Source organism: Ischnura elegans, chromosome 4 (genome assembly GCF_921293095.1).
Source record: "Ischnura elegans chromosome 4, ioIscEleg1.1, whole genome shotgun sequence".
Lineage (NCBI taxonomy): Eukaryota > Metazoa > Arthropoda > Insecta > Odonata > Coenagrionidae > Ischnura > Ischnura elegans.
In genome coordinates, this window is record NC_060249.1 from 38,885,436 (window position 1) to 38,902,158 (window position 16,723).

The window sequence follows — 16,723 nt, forward strand, 5'->3', positions numbered from 1 at the left end:
AATTTCTGGTTTGTTTCCTCAGGAAATATTTCCTGCTTTGTATTCTATCAGTCCGTCCTTGCTAGTCACTCAAGCGAGTTGTTTCCTCCCTTGGATATGCTTTTACTGATTGAAAGGATGTATTTGGCTACTGTATTAGTGTTTTCCTTCAATTGGCAATTATACGTGGCAGGAATAGATATTTTTTCTTGGTTTAACCTGTCGGATACAATGCACGAATGTGAATTTGAAAAAAAAGACGCACCTAATGCAAATTGGGTCACGTACTTCTTATTTTATTAAATGAAATTCTCAAACTTTAGTATTGTCATAAATGCCTAGAAGTATTACAAGGTTGAATTATGTAAAAATGTATGTAATGATTCGTTTCGTACAAAAACAGTTCTATTTGACGCTAAATACCAGACGTAATGTAGCAGGTTGGCGACGAAATACTTTAAGTACTTAATATTTTACGTAATACTTTAAGTATACTTTGAGACCACATTTTTACCTTGTCTCTCAGTTGCCGAAATTTTCATAATGTTTATTGTTTCTCGCGGCCCTTTACTTAATTGTTGGGTTGCTTTCAAGTAGTTTCCAGGCCTTACATGTCGTTTGGTACGCAGCGGTCTCCTGATGTCTAATTATAGCTTCGTATTGTATTTCCTAGTGCTATCTTGTCGATTTGTTTTGGAAGATTATGTTTGCCTTTCATAAATTGTTTTTTTTTCCAGTCTTTACTTTCTTAGTCCTTCAAATTATACTTTGGAGTCTTATTTTATGGCATTAATGAGCTTCTCACGCTTTTCATGGTAATGTTAAAAATTCAGAATTAGCGGATTTAAAACTATGCAAAATTCTTCGCATGAAAAATAAACGTAATAATAACAGCGTTATTAATTTTGGCCAGCTTTTTTCGATTTGAGACCACTTTTCACCGTGCTGGTGGATTGCCTAGGGCTTGCTTTTTTGTGACATAATTTTAACTCAATTTTAGATTACAATTATCTGTTCTTCCGTGTGAAATTCTTTTTAATACGGACTTGATAAAATTTCTAAAAGAATTCTGTTTGGGTTGGATTAATATTCTATAAAAATTTTAAGCAATGATTGAAAGGTGAGCATGGAAAGGTCAGCGGATATGAAGATTTCAGACAGGAAAAAGGTAGCCAGTAAAAGTATTCGGGAATCCTGTCACTTCCTAATGGTGGTGCTCAGAGCTCCTCTCTTATCTATTTATTCTCCTCGACACCAGCTTATTTCTCGCCACTTTTTGTTTTTCCCACAATTTGCATTATCATCTTTTTCCGTGCACATACGAGTATGCCCTATCATCCTCCGCAGTGGTGGATTTGACGGTTTTCTGAATCGTGGACGTGTTCTTGGGTGGTGTGATGCCAACCCCCACCAAATCAACCCCCTACCTTTTCACCTCCCATCCTCCTTTGTGTATTGAAAGCGGATGATCGATCTCAGTTGGGGGTGTCTCCTTTTATCGCGCCTCCTAACGTGCGCAGAATATTTTTACGAATCCCGTGTCAACGTCGGTGAGGAAACAATCTCCATGGCTACCGCCGGGCGTATATTCCATAAGGGAATCGAGGCGTCACACTCCAGACGCGGCCTCGGAATATTTGATCCCGTTCGACGATTAAATTTCAGTGAATTGCGTCTCATCTCCAAGCAGTATGGTCTTTCTTTATTTTCTCGTCAATTTTTATGTCCCAATAGAGTATTGGACTCGATGTGGTGCTAATTGTGGCTTATTTCGTTAGATAACTATCTTTACCTGGTCGATAATTGTGTGTAGAACTTCTTATAATCGGACAACTGCTATGCTGGAATTTTTTTAAATTTGTTGTTCCGTTTTTTTATTATGTTATGAGTTTGAAAAGTTAAAGAGTATAATGGAGAGGCAACCGAATTTAGGGTAAGGTTCCTCTTTTGTGAAAGTTAAAAAAAAAACATTTCTGTAGCCTTGTTTTCTTTGGAGGATGACCTGATAAGTCGATACTGATATGTGAAATTTTGTATGTGTTTACAAAGTAAAATATTATCTTAACTCAATTTATAATGAAATATTATTTTGCCAATACTTACCCTCATTGATAAATAACTTCTTGTATAGTCTACAGGTTGGCATAAGAATTTGTAGTGCCTCCCCCAACCACACACGATCATCTGAAAAAAATGAATAAACATTTTTATTGGTATGCCATTGCTGTTTTATCCATCAGCCTACGTAATCACTTTAATAATCTACATCTAGATCTATAAAGTGAATTCAAAAATATTTTCGACCCAGGAAAAATTATCGTAGCTCAACTGAATGCTGAATCGTTTAGGGCAAGTGAATGCCATTAGGTCTCGGTACGTAAATATCATGAGATCTAAGAGAATTGAGCGTATCGTTATCATTTTATTCGTTAAGTACTTGAAGAAAGTTTATGACCTTGTTAGAAATTAGTCTTGATAATAAATTTTTCCCGTGAAATTTGTGATATGTGGTGCTGGAACTTACCTCGTACACTATCCAGGCGTTGGCGACGATCTGGAATATATTGATTCCAATTAGCGTGCCTCGTAATGAATAGGGCTTCCGGTTTTCCATAAACTTAGGTAATATTTTCAGCACCAGAAGCAAGTACGCCCCCATCAGTCCAAATATTAGCCATGGATTGGAAACCAGGAACCATTCGCTCGTGCGTGGATCTGTTGGTAGGGAGTTAAAAGTTACGACTTGAGGTCTTCATTTACAATCCAGTTTCCTTTGTTAGTATTTTGGGTTATGGTGGGCCGTAGAATGATGAGTTTAAATCTGGGATACTTTAGGGTTTTACTTTTATGAAGAATACTTTACCCTTCTCATCTAAAACTTGGGGTTTTCTAATTATCAGATCCTCTTTTGAGAATCGTAATTGGAATTGGTTGCCTTATTATTAACCCGAAGTGAGGATCAACTATCAACTGGTCTTCGGGTAGTAGCGATGAGCGTTTTCTTAAAGTTAAATATTTTCTTAAAGTAAATTACGGTTATGAGTAGATTTTAATGCAGGATAAAGGAAACAATAGGAATTTTATGTAAATATTGATGCCGATGGGTTCACATTAATGCTCATAGCTCAGCAAGTGATACCTTAGGTTAAACCGTTACAAATTACTCAGGGAGTTAGGGCAATTTACTCTTGGCGCTGTTGTGTACATTATGATGTATGTGTTTCGGCGTAGTAAAATTTGCTTCGTGTAAATTGAAAAATTTAGACACCGATAGCACAAATTATTGAATACGTCGAAAAAGTAGTTACTGTTGTAGTATTAGTCAAATTGGGGATAATATTCAAGTCCTTGGCTATTATCTGGCGTAATAGTTAGTAGGCAACCTATAGGCTATTATTTTTGGGGCAATACGATTTTACTTAAATTCTCCATCGGTATTTCGATTTACCATGGTAAGTTTGATGTAGTGGGTTCTAGCTTGAACGCTTATCACTGCGATAACCTTGTTCCAGCTTTTTTTCCTTCCGAGGGGTTATGGTTGTAGTTATACCATTCTGTTTGTACAACGCTACTCTATAGTGAAGGTATTGGTTACTTACCACGCTAAATAAAATTGTGTAGGAAGCCTCGTAAGAATTAGTGGAATTTACGGGTGGCAGAACTCCGAGGCAAGTTTTACTGTGGGGTTTCCTCGTCCGCCTACCTTCTTCTTTAAATTACCTTTGACGGAGCTGCTTATACCTTGCGTGAAAAAAATCCGCTCTTAATGTCGGGGAGGTGGCTTGAAGACGCCGTGTTACACTTGTCAGATACATTATAGCAGTTTATCAATTTTACCTCGATCGTTGGGCTCTTGTAATAACTCAGCTGACGAGCGCAGCTGGGGTGTAATGCGTATTTCACGCAGCGGCGAAAAATCTGCTTAAAAATTAAAATTTATGACGAAAAATCAGCTTAACCTTCGTTTTTTCATACCATTGGCTGTTATGGGCTACTTCAAATGCAGTTGCCCGCCAAAATCTTCGCTTTAATGGCGTGTTTTTTTTAAATTTGATGTTTCCTTATGTTTTCTTTTATTTTCCGCCGCCCAATTTTTTCACTCTTTTTTGTGCTGCTTCCATGTATTTAGCAATTACTGGGAAAGGTATTTACCTTGTCATTGGTATCTTTCTCAGAAATATGTATTATTTACATTGGTTTTAATAACCTGCCCCACCTCTTTCCTCGAGGCACCCCATGGATTCCTTAATATTTTAGAAATTTTTATTGGAAGTGAATGTGGGAAGTCAATATCTCTTTCAATCTTTTATCTTCTTTGCAGTTGTCAATTTTTTATACTAACATGCCGGTCTTGCGTGAATTTTTTTGAAGATACGAACTCGATAAGCCAGGAAAAAAAAATCCCAACAAAAAATATTTAATGACTCATATTAGCGAAATGCCGCGATGGCGGTGCGCTTTCTTGCCTTGAACGGATCTTGAAATGCTAGAAAGTTTTCCGTACGACTTTAACCGGGGGAATTTTTTTAAATTTTACGGATTGTTGCCTTCCTATTTTTTCTCCTAGATGTGGTTTCAATAGCTTGTCTCAAGTTCTTCATATTCGAATAAGTTGATGAGTTCTTATAAATACATTAACAATGGTGCGAATTGTTAAGTTTTCATGATCTAGGCGTATTTTATGCCCGTAAACGAGCCGTGACGTGTCTAATCATTGTTATAATTTTATCTTTGGATCAAAAGATGTCTATCATTGGACTCATTTTGACCATTTTATGTGGATTCTTAGGTGGCCGCGTAATATTGAAAGTGGTTTGAGGAATTTAGCTGTATAATGTATGTAGCTAAATATTCGACATATCAAAAATCGATACCTAGCATGCTTAGAAGATGTAATTTTTAATGCTAATCATACTTCGTGTTGTATGCCGTGTAATGTGATTTATCTGTTAATGATAAATTATCCCATAATTCAAAATAATATTTTTGCAAATTCTCATTTCCGTATCGCTCATCTCTTGGCAGACTTCTTGTAATTTACTCCATAACGATGACTTCGATGATGATAAATATTTGAATGAAAAGATATTAGTGTCACACAACGAAATATTATAAAAACGGGAATTTTTCTAGTACCGGTTTGATTCCAGAATGTTTGCCATTTACGTGATGCTGCTGAGATCATTTATTTCAATTGAGTGTCAATAGATCTATTAGTAATGCTTACCATGTCTTTCATAGACGACTGTATTGTACCAGGTGAGCATTCCTCCAAAGACGTCTTCTTGCATTACTGCTCCCGTTGTATGTGCTTTTTCCGCTGTAGCCATTCTGTTAAATTATGGACGGAATTTTCGTGGAATAGGTTCCTGTGAAAGAGGTGAAAATTTAAGTTACATTTCGCTGAATCATAATGACTATTAGAGCTAACCTAGGACACTAATGCGAGAATTTACTCGCATTATTAGCATAATGGTAATATGCATTAGGTGAGTTCTACCCTCTCCTCCCAAAACCATCAATCGAATTGAATTACTGAGTGAGTCCGTAAAAGAAGGCGACGCTAAATAGAGAACTTGGTGCGGCAGCATCAAGGAGGGGTGGGTTGAGGGTGGGTGGCTTCCTACTTACTCTATGGGTACCGAACCTTTCGAGCTTAACAATGGTAGAGAATTCGAGGTTGGACCCCAAAGAATGGAAACGGCCTGCGCCCCTCAAGCCATTTCTCTGGGTTGCTGCCTCACCAAATTCTCTATTGATAACTTTCATCTCACACGGACTCAGTCAGTCATTTTACTCGAACACCCACCCCACCGTGAGGCGGACTCGCCAAATTTCTATTTATCCGGAAACCTATGCAAATGAAAATGAGGACGACTCCATTCGTACTGAGTTTCGCTGCTTATAAATATATTTTTAGTTTTATACATTAATTTATTTATTAATAATATTTAAAATAAATTAAACCTCAGAAGAATTAGAGTCATCTGAACAACGCCGTGGAAGACAACAAAAAAACGGAGTCGTTTTCTTCAACCCAAAATCTGGTAGTCTCGAAAATCAGAAGATAATTTTCATATGCCGCAAGCCGTCTGGAGATGCGGATTCGCAAGTGCTAAGCTTTGCGGGTGGGGAGACCGCGATAAACTCCCCCCCCCCTCGCACCTCCCACACGAAGGGCGGCGTCCCAGCAGCCGTGCATATCGTGGGGTGGAAGTAGGATATCTCCCTTCCACTAGGACAGACTCCTTCCTCCAGACGCAGCTGCTTATTGTCGCTCCGAGGCGTGTGTGTGTCCCAATTGTGGATGGGAGAGCTCATCTCATAGCGGCTCATAGAGTCCTCGAGAGAGAGGGACCTCACAGTCCCCCCAAGCGGGACGAAGCCACAGTTCTAGAGAGGGATATGGAGGAAGGGGTTAGCAGACGCTTTTGTCCGCCGCGTCTCACCACTGTTGTGCCTTTGTGAGCGTCTGTCTGTGTATGTGTGTGTGTTCTCCACCCCCTCTGTCTGATGGCTTTTCTTCGCTCATAATCCCATGAAGCCATTTCCATCTCACTACACACCCCCCATCCTTGTCTCATGTGGAGGAGGTTCGCCTTAACCATAGTCAAACCACCCATTCATATGTCTGTCGCTGGTTGCGATGCTCCACAGAAATATTTTTGCATACCCTGATCCGCAACCCTATGTCAGAGTGGGAAAGAAGTTATGCACAGGTTACATTTCCCAGAAACTTATTAAAATGTTTAGCTCCTCCGATTTTACTGGATAACATGATTTATGGAGTGATTCATAATTTTTATTTCTGTTCTGAAGGAAATTCGGTATTGTAGTGACGTAATCGTTATTTTGTCTCGCTATTTTTTGTCCAATTTTGTGAAGCGTTGTGTGCAAAGGTTTCGTCGATGAGTGTTGAGGTGACGCAGTAACATTTGTACTGTTAGCGGACGTACGTATTTTGGATGCAGTTATTAAAATCTGGAAAAATTACTTGTTTCCAGCTGAAATTTAGTTGTGCGGACCGCCCACTGTCTGGTAGTCTTCGCTCATATTCAGATGAAGTAATTTCCACTGCTTGCGATGCTCTTTCACAGAACGATTTTTGTGTACCATTATCCTCAACCCATGGTGGTTTGTGGGAAATAAGTTTTCTAATTTGTTTTGCCCCAGATAAAGCGAAAATGTTTAGCGGTTTCCTTGTGTCTTTACCGGAACAGGGTAATTATTAATTCTTACTTTGTGAATTGACATGAAAAGTGGTCTTAATTGGCGTAGTCGGTAACTAGCCTCGTTCATTTTCTGTATTCAATATTGAAGCCCATTGCTGAAAAGCTTCCCATATTTTACATTAACGAACAAATGGAAAACTTCATTCGCATGCAGCTATCTTGGTTAACTTTTCCTGTTCCTTTATCAATAAAATTGCATTTCATGAGTTGATTAATTACCACTAAGTGGAGTTCGAGAGGTAGAGTTCATTGCAGGTTTTACATGGCTTCTCTCCATGCATATTTTTTCACCCCATAGTGCCACTCGATTTTGAAATTAATCCCGGCTAAGTATGGAGTCAATGAACACTATTTTTTCAGGACGAAATTGGGGATTCTTCATGACGTTAGATTTTGAATAATGTATGTTATGAATCTGAGGCCACAATTCTATAATAAGTCTGGCGTTACTTCGTGGTTGACTTTTATACAGCAAATAGGCAGAAAATTATCCTGTAAGACCTTGTCGTCATAATAAAATTTTAGTCCATTTGCCTTGTAATGCCACTTGGTTTCCCAACTCTCCTTCTCAATTTGCTTTTTTTAATACATAATGCCATGGCTTCCACTGGACCTCGCTGTAATTTTTCGGAAGAAGAAATAATTGAAACCGTTGTGGGGTGACCCCTTTCCCGTGGAATTCCGTGTAATAGCGTAAGGCGTCTGCAGTTTCTCCGTTTGTCGCGTCCGGCTTAGAGCTTTTAATTTACTTGGACTTAAAGCCCTTAAAGTGATTTGTGGTTAATTTTTTTCCAGTACACCTGCTTAAACACCTACCATCTCCCACATACACGTCCAGTGTTGTGTCTTTCCCCACTGCGGTGGCCCTTAAGGGGACTCATACCCTAGGCGAAAAGCGTCGCTGCAGACAATCACGAGTTCTCATTTAGTTACTTGACTTTGGCCATGAAGCACTTATTTTTAGTTTTATCTAAGGTATCGATGAATTTATTTCATAATTACGTGGGATTTTTCATTTTCGTGTTGCAATTGAGGAATAAATAAACTTAAAATTAACGTTTCTCCCATCTTAGAAACATATACCTATCCATGTTGTATCAACCCGAATAATGAAAATGTCACGCGATAGGTCCAAATAATAGTCCTTCATCATTGAACCTAAACGATATGCGTTACTTTATTTCTGACTAGCAAGCCACATTCTTATAGATACATGTTGTGTGGTTAAGATTTTTCTCATCCTTTAGTTTGAACGGCATCATCGAATAAGTCAACACATGTGTTAGTATGTACTATATTATACTTTCGTGTTATAAATGCTGTATCCAATTGAATTCTGACACAAAAATACTGGTCCAATCGCATCCAAATGAGCAAAAATTTTCGTACTCCATGAAAGGATGTACAAATGTGGGTTATCAATTTCTATTCACAGAAGGCATAGCTCGGAAAACTAATTTTTTGGCCGTTCTTTGATGAAGCACAATTGGAATTTATGGAAATTGGCGTGTATGAATAATTCATGAAAATGACATCGGCTTCATTTTCGGAACAAACCCCTTCAAATCATGCCCACCCCGGATCAACCGGCGGATAGCGCCTACATCGTGGGTCAATATCCTTGCCTCTCCGTGTGAGAAGGCCGCCTACAGTGGTCTCTTAAACGCTTCGCTCACGTGTGCTCACAAGGTGCTGTTCCATGGGATCTTCGCACTAGGCCCGATTCCCCGGGGACGTGGGAACTCTTTCTCAGTAATGGGAAAAGTATTGAGAAAAGTGTAATCGGGCTCAATAAAAATTAATTGTAAAATTTGTAATTGATTACTATTAAAAATTGCTCTTTGAAAAAGTGATCAGTAGGATTGCAATTACTCTTAGTTTTGCTCCTGCACATGATGCAATCGCTGTCAATATTACCTGAAACCGGGAGAAATTACGCATAGGCCAGCATTTTAATTATTATTTATTGTCGTTTCGTTAAATAATTACTAAAATGCTTTTACTTTCGGCATCAATAAATATGTTGTACCAAAAATTTACTCCTACGGATGAGGTAAATGTAGCTGAAACTGACTTTCGATTAGCGCGCGTGGAATTCAAAGTTTCACTTTGATTACTTTAATTTAACGGCTACCTAAATGAGCCCCTGCGTTGATTATAAGTAGAAAAGTATTTTTTTAACGAATACACGTGAAATCACGAAAAAGTCAAAGCTAACAGCGATTCGATTACTTTTACTTCGTTACATAACATCACTGCTCTTTAATCCCATCTAATGTGGGAGGTCATCAAGGGAATGGGACACCGTGTCAATTAAATTAGCCTCAATGATGAAGTAAACGGTATGGAGCGATACTTAAAATTTTAGTGGGATTGCATCTCTGGATGGTAGAATGAATCCGTGATACTTTTTTGGAAATAAGATAAATATAATTATAGAAATCTACTTTCTGGAGCTGAAGTCGGTCGGAGTTGAAGATGCAGAAGAAGAGCGAGTGAAAAACAGAGCTGTGTTTTATCTCCAAGCGATTTATCTTGGGATAATTTCCTTCGAGTTTTATGTGCCGTTGATGTTTTGAATTGTCCTTTCTTTCATGTTTGGAAGGGTAGTCATTGCTGAAAAATATTTTTCGCGAAAGAATTTCTTTTCTATCCCCATTGTTTTACTATGATGAATGACCACGATTCTTTGCGTCGAGAAATGAAGAATTGGTGCCCTCTCATTTACGGTAATCTCTTTTCTCATCTGCCTTTCCCTTTTCGTGTAATCTTCATCATGTTCCACGTCATTCAACTTCTGGCATCTCAATTTTTATGCTCCGGCGAAAAATTACTCCTCCAATTCCGTCTCAATCTGCACCTCCCTCTCCCAGTTTTTCACGTCAGTTTTTGGGAAATAGTCTTCTATTTCCATGCCGTCCTGTTATTCACTTCTGTATTTAACCGTAAAATTCTAGTTCCCTTGTCGTCACTATGGTCCTTGAGCAGACTGTGTAGTCGTGCATATCACAATTGAATTTTTAATTAGCCCGTTTCACAAAGAGGCTGAACTTTGATTTCCCCGCTAGGCAATGCTCTTTCATCTGGAATCTATTCTTTCAGAGGAAGATGGAATTCATAATTGAGTGCGTGGGAAAGGTTTTATTTGCGCATTTCATTCTTCGTAAATTTAGGTCTAATCGTGGTAGTGATACAGGTAATTACATTTCATAACAGGTGATTCCCACATTGAATATTTCCAACATTTTATTTTAGTTACCTCGGTAGTTTTCTAATTAGGATGAATGTAAGTATGCGCCCTCAAAATCACATTCTATTTTCCGCTTGTTAACTCTGAATGGCTTTTTTTTTCTTTTATTCTCTTCTTCTAAAAGTCTCCATCTATATTAAAAAAATATATTTATATTTATGTAAAATATTGTCTCTTTTTGACTAGAATTTTATCTTGGATGGTCATTTATATCGACTTTATGTTATAAAAGTGGTTCTAGGAGATATGCCGTTTTTTCGTATCACTGACATGTACATAGTTATCGATTCGCCTTCATCCTATGTTTTTCTGAGAGATGGCAGTTGCAAACCAAGTAAGAGCGATATAACATCGCTCCTACCAGTTCTTATCCAGTTACCATTTGCGTTAATTTTCTGCGTCAGAGCCCGTGACAAGCCGTAAAATTGATGACTAAAAAAACTAAATTTTTGAAAATGCACCTTGTGAATTACTCCCTCGTAAAAATTACTAAGGTTATCATTTATTCCCATCATAAATAATTCACATTCAATGTGTGATAAGTTTCCCCCTTGCTTTTACATATGCATTTATTACCTGCGATAGGACTTCCCGTTTATGTTGAACGTGAAAATATACTTAGCGATTCTGATATTCTAGAGGGTATAAATTACTTACGATATTTTTATTTTGGCCCTCACCGTTTTGGTGCACGTATTTTTCCAGCTGTTGTTTCCGTGCCAAGTTCATTGCTAAAGATTGGATCGCCTGCCAAGCTCATGGAGGTCGTTAACCTGACCTCTTCTGTTTACAAAATAACGTTTTAAAAGGGGAGGTAGGAGTAATTTCTATTTAATTGATAGTTTGTTATTCTCTATTTAATTCATTATAGTTCGATTTTGGTATTTATTCTCGGTAGACAATGGTTGCATAAAATTCATTCATGATGTGAATGCCTTGATTCGACTGGTTCTCTATTGCCTACTTGTGCAACGAAATCAATGACTTCAAATTGGAAAATCAATTAAATCGTCAGACAAACTAAACTCATATTGTCCACGTCGGTGAATAAGGGATAATTTCTTCGCGTCCCCAGGTCACAGATTCGAATCTCGTGTTGGGAGAAAATTCCGATGTGTATCAATATCGTGATGAGTGTTGTGTGGTGTGTATAGATCTATATACGCTAAAGTGAAATTGTTTCAGCCAAACTAAACTCATAATTTTTTACGTCGATGCATAAGGGATAATTTCTTCGCGTCCCCAGGTTACAGATTCGAATCTTGTGTTGGGAGTAAATTGCGATGCGTATTAATATCGTGATGAGTATTGTGCGATCGGTGTGGTTAGATCTATATACGCTAAATTTAAATATTTTTAAATTATTGATCGTTTTGCGTAAATGCTGTTCTTGAGTGGGATATTCTCTCGAATTTGATTTGGTAGGCAGAGACCTGAATACGTTCAATTAAGCTTTCATTTATTTGATTAATATTTGTACTTGCTGTTTTGGCTTCCACGTGATTTTGGTGCTTGGTTTCCATCTCCTCTTCATTCCCTTTCAATTCACTCCAATTTGCCGGACACCAACAGGTTGTGGTGTCATCGTACAATGTCAACCCATGTACTGTCGTTTGGTTAGTGTTTGACGGGCCCTTCTTGACCGCGAGTCGAGGTCCGTATTCCGAGTTTCGATAATTTTGCCGTGGATGCATTCAATGGAGATTGATGATTAAGACATCTTCATTTGTAATCGAATGACGCTAATGATACGGAAACATTAATCGTTGGCCCAGTAGTGAACATTTCAGAAGAAATTACTATGAGTGAAGGTAAACATGGGTGTCACCAAGATTAAAATTGAAAGTAGTATGCGTATTTCAGTACGTCTTTCTTTCTTCAATTTTCTTTATAATGAAGAGGAGGGGCGAATCTTATGTTATGATTGCGGGTTTTGTGAACAGCATTAGATCTTCGTAATAGAATGTGATGTTAATCATTCTGGCAAAAATGGAGTAAACTCAATAGGATATGGTGTGTCAATCTGTGTAGACATACTTATATTGCATGAGTTGGGCATTATTTGGGCTATTTATTCGTCCAACCTTTTTTTTTTACCATCAATCACAATAGAATACTACCAGGCATTCCATAAGAACAATCCTCATTGCTTCTAGATAGCATTATATGAAATTTAGGATGGAACAGCGTCACTTGGTAAACGTGAAATTATTTTTAGCTCTGAAAATGGACCATTAGGTTAATATTGAACCAAATCTCCATTAAGTAAGGTACAAGAACATGAAAAACAGAAGTACAGAAATTTTAGTGAAAATTTTCGCACTAAAGTGATGTTATTATTGCTTTGTTTTGGAACCGAGAGAAAATAAACGAGGTCCCGATTCTTTTGCTATACTTTGCAATATTTATCTCTGTTTACCGTCAGCGTCTTTGGAGTTTAAAAGCTTCCAAGTCAACTTTTTTATTCATGTCTTAGACTATAATATACATTGAGTCGGTATACTGCAAACGGTATTTTACGCAAGGACTGATACTCCTTTAAAATGAAGTGCTTTCGTTGTACCCAATTATTTGTATTCTCAAAATACGAATGTATTGGAGTAATATTATTACTGGAATATATGTTGGGAAATAGAATGTGATTATTTTTCTAGATCTAGCGTAGGTGAAGAGCTTAGATCATGCCCCATTGGTCTAATTAGAATGCGCTAATTACCGTCGGTGGCTCTAAAGGGTTTTCCATCTTTAAAGGAGGGCGAGGGAAGGATTAAGCGTGATGGTATACGCGCCGGCTAACACGCCTCCTGCGATTTTCTGCAATTGCATTGTTTTGAGACCTTGACTCGGAGTTGAACTTTAAGGCTGGAGCTTATTGATGTGCCTATGCCAGGACTAGTAAGACAAGTACGAAGATACCGCAGGAAATAATTTCTCTGGAAGGAAAACATGAAATCGCGATACGGTTTAATTCATTATCTATGTAAGAAAGTGCAGAAGAATAGTGAATATTCTTGAAATCTTGTTAACGATGATTGTTGAAGTTTGCGAGGTGCAATTTTAAAATTAGTGTACTTTCATATTTCAACTATTTATTTATTCTATTCTTCATTTATTTAATTCTCTCATTTCTTTATTTATACAAAGATTTCAGGTATTTTTCTGCATAATAATAGATGAAAGTGGGGCACATTACAAGTTTATTTTAGTATACGATTAGATTTGTATCTGTACAGTTAAAATTGCATGTACCTGAGAGATTTTTATGTTCGTCATGTATTTCATGGAAGTTGTATTTGATGACCGGCCAATTATAGTATAATGGTTTCGAATGAAACTGATCTATATACTTTTTCTATTATAATTTCTGAGAAGTATAAATTTTTTCTTAGCATTTTTCTAAGATATTAAGTACTGTTGCGACCACTTCTTGTTCACTTACCTTGATATTTTGTCTTTTTCTAGATTTACGGATCTGAAGTTATAATCTGGTGGGTTGACTTCAGTTTGGGATCCGCCTACTTAACTATTAAATTATTATTTCCATGAAGTTAAAAATTTTTTTGAAGACATAAATTTAACAAGTGGAGTGAAACTCGTGCTTTCAATTTAAGCTTTGACTCAAATTATCTTGTGCGTTCTTTTCTTTCGCCATATTTTTCCGGTCAAACTATGAGAGTACTGGAATATGGCATTTCCGTCATGGAACGGTCATTGTTCACAGACGTAAAAATTTTGCCTCAGTCAAAGGGATTGTATGTTCTGAATCAGTGGCGTAACTGTGGGGGAAATGAGGCGATAGATCCCCCCTTCAAAGCCTCGGAGAAATTTAAAAAATATTTAAAACTATTGTCTTGTTTTGACATTTCAATAACTGCATCTACTTAAAGTTAAAATTTTGGTGTCAAAATGTAGCAAAATGTGTTTCCAGGCATGTAATTTTTCTAAAATGTTCCCAGATACCCCCAGTTACCTGGGAGGGGTTCGCCACCCCAGGCCATCTCATCCCTACCCCCCCCCCAAAGCATATTTCTAGTTACGCCACTATTCTGAATTCAGTCATCGAAGTCAGTATCGCGGCATTCAAACCGTGGGATTTTGTTTTCCTAGCATGGTTGTGGTTAGCCATTAGGCTACATCGACATCGCGGTTCAGAGTGTTCTGACCTACCTCAATAATTTTCCGATTAAGCAATACGTATTGATTCGATTCATAAATTCTCTTCCGCTAAGGACCCGAGTCTACTGCGGAAGTTATCCTTTGTTTTGAATTCCCTAGCTGAGCGCTGTACGAATGAATATTCGTGATAGAAATCGACCTACGTGGTGTGTCAATATTTCTATTATCGGCGCTTTATTTTTCCGACTATGATTTTCAATACATTTTAACCCCCTATTTTCAGTTCGTTTATTTGGATTCAACGTAATACTCCGTTTGTGTACATCCCACGGTTAAAGACATTGGCGATTCGGTATTATTTTCTTCGCCGGTTGGTTGTGGAAAAACATTTGGAAAATAACATCTTGATAACCACATTAGAAATCAGGACTACTGCTGCATATTTTGTGTTAAAATAGTGTAAAATTGTTTTACTTACATTAATTTTTGTGTATGCCATCTGCTGTGCAGAGTCGCTTGCTAAAACTTAAAGTGCACCGCTTAATCAACGAATTCAGCTAGTAAATAAATGAATGAAAATTGGTCTTAAAATCTTCACCTTCTATTGCTTTCTTTGTTTTTCGAAATTGCCGGCTTATTGGCATAGGTTTACTTTAATATGCTCGGCAGTTCTTCCCTATTGTGAGCCCATCTCATCCTTTTTTCAGTTTGCCTAATTTTAGCAAAAAAGTCTGACTTTGTTGACCGTTCTTACTAAGCGCAATCACCGGGGAAGTAACCAAACCATAACCTAACCAACCCAACATGTCTAACCTCCTCATTTTCCTTGCTGTACATTGCCTCATTAGCATTACATTTTATGTATGTTACGATTCGTTTGGTCAACCTGGGGCTGGATAGTATTTCTTGCCCGTGTTTTTTTTCTCCTCTAATATGACTTCTTTCTGTTGGCTTTTTTGCAATTGCTTAGGGGTGAAAAGGTGTTCGGTTACATATCCTGCTTTCCTCAGCGCTGCAGTTTGGCGACGTTGTCGTAACTGTATACCTTCTCATAGACACTCCAATGGCTTACGCCTGCATGGTTCTTCTGCTCCTCCCTTTTTTTTCTCATAATATTTAAATAGGTTTGGCCTCGTGGCAGCAGTCCTTGCCGTCAAATGTGTGACCGCTCTAGGGATATAATCCCCCGTCACTGGAATCAGAAATCGATGAAGCAGTCATTTCGACCCGATAATCGGCTTTCTTACGGCGACCACATGACCCCCCAGCGGTAAAGCCTCTTATATGTGAGAAAAACATTCCTTGCTTCTACCCACGTGGTCGAATGCGATCAAAATTACATCAGGGTATATACGAGGACTCCATTTCAATTGCGGAAGTACATGGGCTGTTTTCAAATCGTTAGCTTTTCCTATCAAACCCATCGCTTATGGCAGAGGGCGACACTGGAACGGAAATTTCTCCAACACCCAAAACCCCGTAAATAGCAACATTGTTTTCCTCCGTCTGTTGGGTTTGGGATTACCTGTAACTCACGTACTCGGCGCTCCGAGTTTAACGCTTCCTGACTGATTGTGAGTCTAACACCGATAGAACTCGTGTTTTCTTTTTTGCCGTTACAAAGTAGTCACTAGGTGACAAAATTTAAGTACAAAAAGTTCCAGTGAAGGGAGCGATTTTTAGGGAAAATTACATGCTGACATTTCGTTGTTAGAACCCAATCATTTATTTAAGGGAGACCTTCCTTGTGATTATAATTTATTTATGCGAACTGCAGGGTCAATGATTTGTTTCATATTTCCCGTAATGAAACTAATGACCCATTTTATCTCAATTGCACGCAATAGTTTTTTCTTATAATTCAGCCTGAAGGGTGTGTATTTTCCATATAACGGCTATAGTTCGGAGAAAAAAGAAGCATTTCCACTATTTTAAAGCCATTTACTCCTGATTATAAATTCATTTCATTCACAAGTTGATATTTAAAATTGGCTATGAATAAAATTTCATTATTTCTAAATACACTGTGACTACGCAGTTGATATATCATTTGATTCAACAGCTAATACGTATAAAAATAGTGGAAAATTGCCTGTGCCCCTCACCCTCACATTGGCGGTGATTAAAACAATTTTAATCCACGCAG

The 16,723-nt window shown here is 37.9% G+C and overlaps 2 protein-coding genes across 8 annotated transcripts in view; one reads left to right on the forward strand and one right to left on the reverse strand.

Annotated features, from left to right (window-relative positions):
* The window catches only part of LOC124157299 (oxysterol-binding protein-related protein 9), a 289,688-nt gene that overhangs the window by 124,703 nt on the left and 148,262 nt on the right, over positions 1-16,723 (forward strand). The window lies entirely within an intron of this gene.
* LOC124157300 (elongation of very long chain fatty acids protein 1-like) overlaps positions 1-16,723 on the reverse strand; it is a 34,111-nt gene that overhangs the window by 11,542 nt on the left and 5,846 nt on the right. For all 4 annotated transcript variants that reach the window (XM_046531913.1, XM_046531912.1, XM_046531916.1 and 1 more), the window contains 3 exons: positions 5,207-5,348; positions 2,504-2,694; positions 2,083-2,163 (listed from right to left, as the gene is read on the reverse strand). In XM_046531913.1, the coding sequence (XP_046387869.1) occupies positions 2,083-2,163; positions 2,504-2,694; positions 5,207-5,309 (375 nt within the window). In that variant the 5' untranslated portion in view covers positions 5,310-5,348. The remainder of the gene's footprint in view (positions 1-2,082; positions 2,164-2,503; positions 2,695-5,206; positions 5,349-16,723) is intronic.